The sequence below is a fragment of the Podarcis vaucheri genome (genome assembly GCF_965113315.1).
Source record: "Podarcis vaucheri genome assembly, chromosome: 1".
NCBI lineage: Eukaryota > Metazoa > Chordata > Lepidosauria > Squamata > Lacertidae > Podarcis > Podarcis vaucheri.
This window is the reverse complement of record NC_138759.1, coordinates 91,509,282-91,522,256: the sequence shown is the minus strand read 5'-3', so window position 1 is coordinate 91,522,256 and position 12,975 is coordinate 91,509,282. Positions and strand designations below refer to the sequence as shown.

The 12,975-nt window shown below is 42.1% G+C and overlaps 1 protein-coding gene across 3 annotated transcripts in view; it reads left to right on the top strand.

The window, feature by feature from the left end:
• The window catches only part of CNTNAP5 (contactin associated protein family member 5), a 301,511-nt gene that overhangs the window by 267,509 nt on the left and 21,027 nt on the right, over positions 1 to 12,975 (top strand). For 2 of the 3 annotated variants that reach the window (XM_082238142.1, XM_082238141.1), the window contains 2 exons: positions 4,068 to 4,198; positions 6,455 to 6,542. In XM_082238142.1, the coding sequence (XP_082094268.1) occupies positions 4,068 to 4,198; positions 6,455 to 6,542 (219 nt within the window). Of the gene's footprint in view, positions 1 to 4,067; positions 4,199 to 6,454; positions 6,543 to 12,975 lie in introns of those variants that run through there. The other variant, XR_014223512.1, reaches the window with a different exon arrangement.

Here is a 12,975-nt window from a genome sequence, read left to right as displayed (position 1 = left end):
GGCCCAGGGTGAGAACTTCAGTACATAACAGGTGCCTTTTTCATTAGCTGAATTCCTAGAGCCCCCCCCATATATATATATATATATATATATATATATATATATATATATTTGCTTTCGTGTATATATATATATATATATATATATATATATATATATATATAACCATTTAGGGCACTGCTCAAAATCAAAACCCAAAGCAATGGCAATTACGCCTTATCAGTGACCAAACCATGTGGTTCAGAGTTAGTTTTATATAATGTATCACATACACCCTCCCAGACATCTGAGATCATAACTACTTATCATTGTCCCTCTTCTCAAGCTTTCAAAGACTTTTGCTCCAGTAAGACAATAGACTTACTGATAGCTAGTGACAGGTGACATCTAAAACAAACCATTCCCTTTCTCACTACACACCCCCAATAAATAAAATGTATTACAGTGGTACCTCGGGTTAAGTACTTAATTCGTTCCGGAGGTCTGTTCTTAACCTGAAACTATTCTTAACCTGAAGACCACATTAGCTAATGGGGCCTCCCACTGCTGCCTCACCGCCGGAGCACGATTTCTGTTCTCATCCTGAAGCAAAGTTCTTAACCCGAGGTAATATTTCTGGGTTAGCGGAGTCTGTAACCTGAAACGTATGTAACCTGAAGCGTATGCAACCTGAGGTACCACTGTACTGTATATCCAATCACATTCCAAATAGTGGGCCTCATCAAGAACAAGACACAGCAGCATCCGAGTACCCTCTCCCAATGTTCCTCATGTGTCCTCATCAACTTTTCTAAAGTCCCTGAGCCCAACATTGCTTCTTCTCCTTTTCCCGAACTTCCCTGGGAGTCACGGCTGCAATGAGGAAGGTTAGTGTTGAGGCCTCCATTATTTCCAAGAGCGGTGCTGCCACAGCATTCCATATACCAGTACCTCTAGGAAAAATACTTTCCCCAAATACCCAAGTTCCTAAGAAGGATCTGGAAGCCCCAGGAAACTGCATTGGCAGGTATCCTCATACCCAGGGTGCTGTAAGCATGCTCAGAACAGCATCTTGGACACTAACATTCTTGGGAAATGAAGTTTCCCAAGATTACAGAGTCCTTAATAACCAGTGCTAAGTTTGAGTGAGTAAGGGAAGGACTGCAGCAGGGAGAGCTAATGCAAGAGCTGGCACAAAGCCTATGACAAACCAAAATGACAAACCAAACCTAAACTTCAGGGAGGGCTTGGGCTTGGCTGGTTATGAACGTGTGTGAAATACATGTGCCCAGGTAAGTATTCAGAAGTATCCATAATCTCAAATTGCATTGGGTTTTCTGAATCTGCTCTGAGCTTCAAACCAAACAAAACAAAACTCTCACTACAACAAACTATCATCCTAATTTGCTTTGAGTATAGTTCTGCAAAAATAAAACAGAAGATTGGTCCCATTATTCCACAGTAGTAGCTGCTACACTCTCTGAAGACTAAATTTACAGATCATGAGACCCCAGGGAATGGGCGGCTAATTAAGGAGCAGATTTTTCAACCAGCTGTTCTCACAGAAAGAGGCAGACCTTTTTAAAATATCCAAGCTATAAAGGAACGATGCTGTAGTACGAGACCTCACTGGTCACCCAGGAACACAATGCATGCTGAATGGCACTGGTAATAACTGGTTGTGTCCACCAGGACATGATCTAGAGTTAACACAGCAAATATTCTCTCTCTCTGTATTCCTGTCCACAATAAATCATCACAAAATACTTGCCATGCATATTTTTAACGGCACATATGGAGTGTGCAGTGTTAATAATTACCTTACTAATGTTATCTTTCCTCCTTCAATCAACACCTCCAACTAATTATTTTCTCCTCTTTAATGATCACTCACACATGTGTGATGATGTGATGAGAAAGTGTGGTCACTCTTTTAATAAGCTGCTAAAGTATCTGATGGTTGTGCACTGGAGTGCTGAGATGGCATATAAAGTATTTCCACCCCCGACCAGCAGGTAATTTGGCCCTCTAAAACTTAGGTATGTGACACCTTTCACTCTCTTATGCTTTATCAGGCCCAGTTTCTACATGACCAAAACAGAGAGACAAACAAATTTCCTGCATGTGTTTCTCCAGCTGAGTTCACTGGAGGGACTTGATCCAAGCTGATCTTGCTTTCTGTATGCATCAGGTCTACTGCTCACTTCTAAGCTCCCCATATATTTTTTTATTCGCTGATAGTGGCATTTTATTGTGCCTTTCATGTATTTGGTATAATCCAACACCAACAAGGCCTCACCTGCTGATTGTAGGTCCAAGGTGGTTGATACTGGGAAAGCCACTTTTAGGCAGTTGGGTGTTTAGGGTTCTATACACTAGCACCTTGAATTTGGCCCAGTAGCTCACTGGCAACCAGTGCAGTGCTTTCTGGACAGGTGGCACATGGTCCTATCAGGCTGCCCCACTTACCAGACGAGCAGCTGCATTCATCACTGCAGCAGCCTCCAAACCATATTCAAGGGCAGCCCCACACACAGCATATTGCAGTCGTCCAGATGGGAGGTCACCACAGCATGGACAACCCAGCCCAGGCCATGCCAATCTTAGGAAGAGTTCTAGCTGTCTAATCAGCCTAAACTGGCCATAAATTGGAATCCATGAGTACTTCCAGACTATACACCTGTTCACCCCCTCCCAGTAAAGGTTGCACATTTACTTCCCAGACATGGGAACTGCCCACCCACAGCACTTCCATCTTATCAGGATTCAGCCTCAGCTTACTAGCCTCCATCCAGCTCTTCCCTGCCTTCAGACCCCAGGCCAGCACCTTCATATAGCTGAAGCAAGAGAGTAGAACATCCCCATAGTCGGATTAAAAAGCTGTGCAGGTCAGAATCAGCCACTAGGCAGCTACTTGCCCAGCCCTGCTTTGATGATCTTGAAATACACTTCTTGATTTCATATTTAATTAGTAGAGCTACAAAATAAGCTGGTAGCAATTTTCTGAAATTGGCTTGGTGATAACTTGGCAGCAAGACATAGCTTAAGCAATATCCCGTGTCTTGCATGTGTGCTGATATACAAAGCCAAAGACAGGATGACAAAGCAACCCATGACTGTAATAAAGCTCCCAGAACCATAATTTGGTGATTGCTTTAATTACAATTATGAGACAGAAATTATACAGAAATTAAAATAAAATAGATTGCGCACATACACTTATTGGAGGCATAATGTGGCATAGAACTCAAATCAACTAGAAAATCTAAATCCAAGAATACACAAAAGAGTCCTTATGTATGCATTTCTCTTTCTGTCTCGTATTTAAATGAAACAATTAAATTCGGCAAGTTTCCCCCCTCTAAGTGCATACTGAATTGTTCTAAGATAGCTAAAAGGATCATATTTATCATGATGGTTTAAATGGGATTGTAACTTTGTACAACATAATGAACCAAAGGTATAAATTTGGCCAAGGCAAGCTGACTTGGTTTATTGCAACGTTGAAAGTCACAGGATTCCAGGAGCTGCAGGATTTATTTGGTTTCATTCATAGTTTAACACCACAACTCTATATGTGTTTACTCACAAGTCTAGCCCACTGTTTTCTGAGGGGTGGAACTGGATCCAGGAGATTGATAAGATCTGGAAGATTGAGGGACCTTTCAAAGCAGATCAGAGGTGCTGCAAGGGAAATGTTAGATAGGGTAATCTGTGCCTGCTGGTGTAGTGTTTGATCTTGTCCATTGATCAATTGCAAACCTGCAGCCCACCATTATGCAGATGCTTAGAATCTGTGAGGATTCTTGATTTAAAGGTTTTATTTCAGACTTCCAACTCTTTGGTTCTGTTGAAGGGAGGGTTTGGTAGAAGTTCCATCGGAAACCTTCAAGACCTGCAGCTCTATGACTGGTGCACAAACTACCTTATTTCTTCTTGCCCAATGTCCTTTTTTCTCCACAGGAGCTTTCTGTGGTCTGTATTTATTCTGTGCTTCCTTGTAGCAATTTGTTAAATGGTTTTAGTTATGGGTGCTTTTTAAGATCAAAATCTTTCTCTCCCTGCCTTTCTTCTTCTTCTTCTTTAAGGAAGCTTGCAAGTCCGATACAGACTGAGTAAGGACAGATCCCTTATATTCACTATTGATTCTGGAAACTTTGCTAACCGAGAGCTACACCATGTGAAGCTAAATAGAGATGGAAGAGAGCTGACTATTCAGGTATCGAAATTTGCCCACCATATTTTACAACCCACAATCTCCCTGCAGTTTCACTGTCTTCAGTAGGGAAAGGAGGAGCATAATTGATGGCAATCTGTCCGTGTTTCTAAAAAGCATATTCTCAACATTAAGTCCCATCATTCTGTCACACTATAGCATGAACAGGGGAGATTTTTTGTTGTTGTTTCTCTGTTTGTTTCATTCATTCATACCCCAACTTTCTTCTGTGGGAACCAAGACAGTGTAGATAGGATTCTAGGAGGTTTCCCACGCAGACACTGACTTAAAAGATTCAGCAAAGTTGCTTCAGCATGTGTAGGGTGGTCACCTGGACTACAGGACAGGTGGCAGTGACATGAGAGAGGGGTTGGGACCACCCATGCAGGATGGGGTGGGGTGGGGAACCTGAAGAGGGCTACTGTCAATCATTCCAACAGAGGGAGATGTTCATTTGTAAGGGCAAATCCTGTCCCTCCCTAAGATAATGGGTGATCTGGTCACCACCAACATGTATCCTGTGGAAGAGAGGCTAACTGCACCTCCTCGCTCTCCTAAGGAGAGCTCCAGTACATTCCCTCTCCTTCTAAAATAAAAAGGTTGAGAGCAGATGGCAAGGACCTCTTTGAAGAAGGCCAAGCCTCTCTCATGCTGTGTATGAGGCAATAGCATCAGTGATGGAATGGAGGTTGAAGATGGAGAGAAAGGAAAGTGGAGTTGGGGGAAGGATTGCAACTTTCTTTCTTTCTCTTTTCCTCTCTCACCTGTCAAACTTGATGAAACATAATACATTAAACGTGTTTTCCAGCTTCTTTATGAGAAGGAATGGACATGATTTGAAGTATAACTAAGGCAAGGACTACTGAGCTCTTGCCCAAGTTTGAGCAGGACTACATTGTGCATGACTTTGATTACAGATACAGGAGAGACCCAAAAGAAGGTCAAGCGAAACATTCATGAAGAAACATACACCCCATATCATGGATCAGTGTAGATAGATGTGCCCAAATATAGGAAAGGTAGGAAAAATTAGCATCATGGCTCATTTAAATCCTACAGAAGTTGTGGGCAGAGTAGGGAAATCAGAAACGACTTTACCCCTCTGATGAGCTATTCCTACCTCTGTAAGAAGGTTCACATTGCATTTGAAGAATCCTGGGCTCAGAGAATAAGCACAATTCAATAGATTTGGGTTCTGTTCAGATTTGTGCTAAGAACTTTTGAATACACTTCCTCAAAATACAATGCTTGTGCTTTAGCCCCCTTAATTGCAAATTAGAGAATTTGTAATTAGCAAAACTAATTGTGAGCTGTTGTTATAATGATTCCTTGTTTGGATATAAACAAAAGGGAAGACTGATGAACTGTAATGAAGATCTGAATTCTGACACAATATGTATTGTGTATTTCTTTATTTTCTTGTATATATGGGCTGCTGTTCCATGAAACATTCATTGTGGTGTATGATGTAGAAATACTATAAAATAACCATTTTAAAAAACATCAAGTAGTTTAGGACTCCAGATTAAATCCAGCCACGAGACAGCTGATCTGCAGCTTCTCAAAGCCACCTGGCAAATGAATTATAAAAATGCCAGGTAGAGGGAAGTCCTATGAGCTGGTGAGCTGCTCTTAAAGTCTTGTTCTTGTCAAAAATTTGGAAAGTTTGCTTCAGCGGTTGATCCAGTTTTGTTGTTTATAAAATCATATCATTGGCACTAGAAAGAAAACCTTTTGAAGATTTTTGAGTCAAGCTCCACATTCTCATCCATCTCACCACTGGGCTCATACCAGTGTAAACAAAGTTAATGTTATACACTAGATGGGCTAGCTTTTTTCCTGAACTTACAGACAAAGCTTCATGTCACATTTCAATCTTATATCCACCTTTATACCTTTGCCCAATGGGGCTAAAGCTGGATGGGAAACATCTACCCAAAATGCTTTTTGTTGTTCTCATTGCAATCAGAGATTAATCATTCTGAGTTCTCTGCGGGGGTCAAACCACTTGTCAGATATTATACACAGATTCCCGCAGGGAAGTTCTCTTGAAACCCCTGCTGTAAAGACACCTTGTCATGCCTTTTAGCTTTTCCTGTAGAATTAAGGTGCATTTATTTTGCTGTCCATGGAAACTGATGCCCAGCAGAGACAGATATTACTTGTGTTCTGGCAGCAGAGCTAGTGCTATAGATTCATCAGAGGTCTCTCTGTGTGCTGTAATAATGGAATCACTTTTATTGATCCCCTCCCTTTCAGATTGACCAGGTTCTCAAAGTCAAGCACAACTTTTCCTCGGAGGCTGATTTCAGAGCCATCAAATCTCTGACCTTGGGGAAAGTCACAGGTAAGCACCACAGAAGGCTTTCTGATTTGTCTGTGGCAACACTGTGCATGCAAATTGTATTGTTTGGGTTAACACGTGGCCTTTCCCTATTTTCAGCCTGTCTCTTGTAGCTGAGCTGTGCTTAGCAGAGATGCTGCTTACATCTCAGAGATGTCTAGCAATGAGAACTAAATACAGGACCCCTTGCTGAGCGATGAGACACTGTTTTGTCTGAGCCAAGTATTAGCAAAAATAACACAGGCTCAGAGATGTTGCTGTGAAAGAGGAAAAAACAACCTCATAAAAAGGTGTTGGGTGGTAATTAGGGATGATAGCATACAAGGAAGCTGCTTGGGGAAGGGCTAGGAAAACATGAGGGGTCTTTTGGGCAGCAGACCTGTGTCTATATTGGGGGAAGTCACTCACTGGCATACAAACTGGGAACCAGGGACTCAGCTATACAGCTGCAAACAAAATGTTTAAAGTGCAATATATACAATGTGACACTAGATGGTGATGGTGAGCCTAATAGAAAATTCAATGTATTTTTTTATTTAAAAAAACGCTTTAAAAAAAGCATTTTCAGAATGTTTTTTATATGGATGTAGATTCCACCCAGGTTGCAAGACAAACTGTGTGTGTGTGTGTGTGTGTGTGTGTGTTAGGAGTCTCCCCCCGTGCTTGCAGTCATGGGATTGTTTTTTATCACATGACGGTGTATGTTGTTATTCCACATAGTGGGAAGTGACAGAGACAGGATGTTTGTATGACTGTGCTTCCGTGATGTAGGGCGTTTGCCCCTTTGTTCTTTCTCTTTGCTGTTTGATGCTGAAGAGGAAGGAACTGAGTCAAGATGCTCTGAGTGTATTATATGTAAATAAACGTAGTTTTAGTGATGTATGGAAGTGAGAGCTGGACCATAAAGAAGGCTGATCGCCAAAGAATTGATGCTTTTGAATTATGGTGCTGGAGGAGACTCTTGAGAGTCCCATGGACTGAAGGAGATCAAGCCTATCCATTTTGAAGGAAATCAACCCTGAGTGCTCACTGGAAGGACAGATCTGGAAGCTGAGGCTTCAATACTTTGGCCACCTCATGAGAAGAGAAGACTCCATGGAAAGACCCTGATGCTGGGAAAGATGGAGGGCACAAAGAGAAGGGGACGACAGAGGACGAGATGGTTGGACAGTGTTCTTGAAGCTACAAACATGAGTCTGACCAAACTGTGGGAGGCAGTGAAAGACAGGAGTGCCTGGCGTGCTCTGGTCCATGGGGTCACGAAGAGTCACATGAACTGTCAATACTCTGCAGAATCCTTAAGTGTGCTGATGCCTCTTGGTATCATTCGCTGTGATGTTCGGGCTGAAGAAAGCTTTTGAAGCTCCTGAACAACCGTCCAGAAAGGAAAGAACACGCCAGCCAGGCATGTGTCTCTGCCAGGTTCCTACTCACGTGTAGGAAGTTCCTGACAATTTATGGATATATATATATATATATATATATATGCAAAAACAACAAGACTAGAGCAATCCTTTAGAGAACTGCAGCCTAACAGATATATTTAGGCATGAGATTATGTGGGCTAGCCCCTACTTTGGCATGTTACAAATGTGAACCTGGAGTCACATGTGTGCAGCCAGCATATACACACTGGTAAGAGATTTAGGATATTTTGCTGGAATTATGACGGTCACTTCTTATGCATACATCTAGTTTATCTTTCAGAGAAAGGTGTTAGGTTTCCTTGAGGCTAGACTGAGGAAAACTGTGAAATACTATATAGAACTACAGTGATAAAGTCACTCCCACCCCTTCCCCGTGTTTTCAACATTCTGTGCTATAAATTGTCGAATTAGTTCGTGGAACTGCCTTGAAAGTGAACTCGTCCAACAGCTGTGGCACATCCTTGCTTCAGTGAAGCTGCACAGGATGTGTATCGTGTTCAGTAATGCCCTTAATCCATTGCTATGTGTCCTGTGACCTTTAAAGAAGTGCAAGAATTAAATCCATAGTTTGCCAATCTTCTTGGGCTTACAGATCCTCTTGGGAAGTTGTGATTATTGCTAATTTTAGAACAGACAAATAATGATTGCAAAAACACTCTTTTAAAATGCCGACAGAATTGCAGGTTACATTGCTGCATCAGAAGGGCTCCAGTTCTATTTTTGTATTTGATTCTATCCATTTTTATTCTTTAGGACGCAATAATGTTTTGTGCAAATTATCTATCTGTATCTGTATAACCATTCATCTCTACCCTTGGAGCCACTTTTACACATCTCCTCTTGCATTTCTGTTAGCCATTCATTCATTTTATTAATGATTGCATTCATAAAACGCCTTTCTTCTCATGGAATTCAAGGTGGCATATGTTGTACTCCACCTCCACCCTACACATAACAACCATTTGAGGTAGGTAAGGCTGAGAGATGGGACTGGTCCAAGGCCATCCAGATAGCCTTGTGGTTTGGAACCATTGTAGTCTGACAGTCCTCTGCAGCATGCTGGCTCAAATTAAGATGCTTCTGAAATTCCTTTCCCTCTAAATTCCACCTTGGATCTGGGGTCTCTAAATTATCTGGGCCTGGTCACAGATCCACAGTGATGGGTTCCATTTTCACAATTCCTTCGGTCTGGATTTCCAAGAATACAGCTTGATCTCTTCTGTCATTAATTTCTGTTCATTTCCTCCTGATTTTGCAGGTCAGCCAAGCACATAAGCCATTGTGCACATTAAAATGCTCGCTCTCTCACTTTGTGCATTAAAGGCTAATTCATGTAAGGTAAAATAGATCACATGGACAGTGAAGAAGTTAATGCTAGAAAAGGATGGCTGGTTTCATATTTTGACCCTGACCAGGGCCGTCTTACCCATAGGCACTAGGGGAGCGGGGCACCCGGGTGCTGGGCTGAGAGTCCGGGGCCGAGATTTGGAGTTTGGGGATTGGGAAGCACCGACAGCTGCTGGCGGGCAGAGCAGAGCAGAGCCCGTTGGAGCACCTCAGCTCTTCTGCTGTGGGCGATCGAGGTGCTGAGGCAGCCGGGCGGCTCCGCCCTTTTGCGCGCCTGGGATTGGTGGGCTGTCGAGAGGCCCAGTGAGTGCATGCTGCTCACACGAGGCACCCGGCTTTGCTCAGTCACCGCCGGCACTGCCTTGGGCTCAACTGTTGTTGTGCTGGGCTCTGCTTGCCCCCTCCCCAGGTGCCTGGTTCCAGCCTTGCTCTGCTTCTGCTGCCGCCACCTCAGACTCCTCCGCTGTGGCTGAGGTGGCCGGCTAGGCCAGCTCTGCCATGCATGCCTTGCTGGCCCGCCCTTAAAAAAGGTCAACAACTTTGGGCAACCTGAGGGGGGGGTGTCGGTTGGATCTTTGCACCCCGGCGCTGCATATGCTTAAGACGCCCCTGACCCTGACTGCAGAAAGTTAGCTATTCTGTTCCAGTAAGGAACACAAGGCCATCCCATGTGATTTCCATATCTTTAAACATGTAAAAGAATGATAAAATTTCCACACAGTTTCCCACAATTCTGTTTAATCATGCAATTATGTGCACGATGCAGCACCATTTCTTTTAGTTAAAGCACTTGATAGATTAGCTGGAGGCTCCATTAAGCTGAAGTTAACAGGCAGGCATTGTTCAGTGCTTTAAAATCTATAGCCACTCTTGGATGCACATTCAAGATGTGGCTCTACTTATCTGGATTGGGGTGAAACTTATGAAACCGGCCTGGCTTTTTCCTCAAATTAATTACATTCCTTCCGGGCAATCTGTTTTCCCTTCGTTTGCATTTCTCATCTGGGAATTTTTAAGGACGGTAAAAGAGCTTAGTTTTAAACTACTGTGCTTTCCATTCAATAGTAAAGGGGTGGTTTTTAATGTGCACAGTCAGTCATGTGCATGGCTTACCTGCGAGGGAAAGGTTCACTGAATGAATAGAAGCTTATTTTGAAATCAATTACAGAAATTCTCATGAAGAAAATTAGAGAATGGTTGGAATGGAACACAAGCCACTGCCAAACTGTGAAAGACTTAAGAAAATAAGCTAGGGAAAAATCTGTCCACCCTAGCTAGAATAAAATAAAACAACCCTAATCACAGATATTTCTCCGGTAGCTGTTTAAGCATGACCTAAAATCTCCAAAATAACAGTATTGATGAAATAACAGATTTTGAAATTACAGAGCTGAGTTCCTACAGAAGCACTTTCCTTATTCAAAAGACCATGTGTTGATTTCTGAATTGCTGTCATTGCAATTCAGCGGCTGCCCTTGGTTGTGATCCCACATCCCTGCTCTCTCATTAAATGGATGAAGGTTTGAAGTACACCTGTGATCCCAAGAAGAGCTAAAAAACACATCATGTTTATTTCTTATAATATTCCTTATTAACATTTTTTTTTCTGTTTCCCATTGCATATTCTAATGGTACAGTTTGTGGTTTCGGCTTTTCAGAGTTTGGGTGGCTGACTTTAGTGAAGAAATTGAAAGGAGCTGTAAAGTTTTCTAATTTCATGGAACATTTTACATTCTAAACCCCCCCCCCCCCAATAATCTTAACCTCATCCCAAGCACTGAAGCACATGATCAGCAAATTTGCACGATGTACCGTATCTGCTACTGTATTATACCACTTCAGACCTCAGATGGAGTGTTACATATCAAATGTTTACACACATATATACAAACATAACCCATGCAGTTCCAACATATAATTCCTAATATCCTTTTTTGCTTGGAAGCATGTCATTGTACAGGTATCAATTTTCTAATCTTACCTTATGAATTCAAAAGTAGTTCTGTTTTCTCTAAAGATCTCTTTCCCTTTTCTATCTATGTATGACCTCAAGTATGCTCTGTCTTTAAAAAGCTGAGCTGTTAAATGCTTGTTAGTGCTTAAAGCATTCTGGCTTCTTGTTTTCAAACTATCTCATGCCCATCTTTGCAGGGCTCTCTAAGCTGTGGCTTCAAGGAATTGTTTTGTTGTGTTTGAACATTCCTGGCAGTTTTTCATCATTCATGGCCCTATGAAAGACTAATCCATGTGCTTACATGGCAGCAGCACAGTCTTCTGTCTTTTTAAGAATTCCACTTCAAAGAAGTACTTGGTAGGTTCACCAACCACTTTTTCTTCTTTTCTTCTTTTCCCACCTGTCCTCCCATATTCTGCAGAAAGGCAGCAGAGGAAGGCAGATAGTTGTAGCACATTTGTGTGACATTTGCCCTGATAGTTCATCATGTTGAACTGGCCCGGGGCTCAGTTTGCTTGCTTATACATAGATTATCTATTTATTTTTCTGTAAAGCAAAGGAAAACATAACTTTCTTTCCTTTCAACTCTTTGTCTCTCACCTTGAGGAACTATTACTTTCTTCACTCTTCAAAATCAGTATCATGTCAAGGAAGATAGGCTGCTTTTTATCACAAACACGTAAAGATGCAGATTGTTTTTAATTGATTCCCTACCCTTGACACACTTTCCTTGCCCACCCAGAAACAAAGAATTACTCATGGTGCCCTTTGTTTTTTGAGTTCCATCTTGTGGTTTGCGCATCACATTAAACCATAGTTTATATTGGTACATGTTGTTCAAAAGTTCCTGTGGCATCCTTCCTCCTGCTGATGTGGTGCTAGGGCTTGCTTGTCATCCAGTCTCTGGCTTTTGGTTTGCTTCTCTCCAAACAAACCACAAGCAGAAGCCAAGGTTTGTTCCTGGCTTACCAGTCCTGGTTTGCTCAGAGAACGTGACAAGCTACACCATAGCCAGCTTCCTGGCAAAGTTCATTCTCCATAGCACAAACCTACATGGATCTCGGCATGAGCTGAGTGGGGGGAAAGTCACTTAACGTTGAGAGAAAAACATTCTACATCCACCTCTGGAGATTGCTACTATTTTCAGAAATAGAGTTTGCACAGTAATATTACTTAATTGCTGTGTCTTGTGTTACTCTCCAGAGAGCATCTATAGGATCTCTTTAGGGAACATTGTCGAAATGGAAGGTTGCAAAGTCTCCGCCCTCTTCCCCCTTGAGATTCTCTCTTGCAGCTTTATTTTTAGCCTGAAAAGTTGCTCTCTCAATTGACTGCAGCTGTCTGCTATCAAAAGAATCTTGTATTCCTTTGTTTGGCATCTACAGTTCCCCATTATGTTGCATCCATCAAGTCTTTTCTTATTACAGTATTCCACATGGTGATTAAAAAAACAAAATGAAAATAAAATGGGAGCGGTCATGTTGTGACACTTTGCTTTGCAAGGGTCGCACGGATAACTTTTGAGTTTGAACAAAAATGTTCAAGTTCCCTCTTCATAGCACTGTCTTCTTTAGACTTTAAAACACCCATTCTCCCAGGATGTTCAAGAAATGTGTGGGCAAAAATGAGTGTTCACATGTGCGCATTATACTCAGCAGAAACTTGTCAAGAGTTTTGTGAAGTGATGGCGATGTGTGATAAAAGCCCA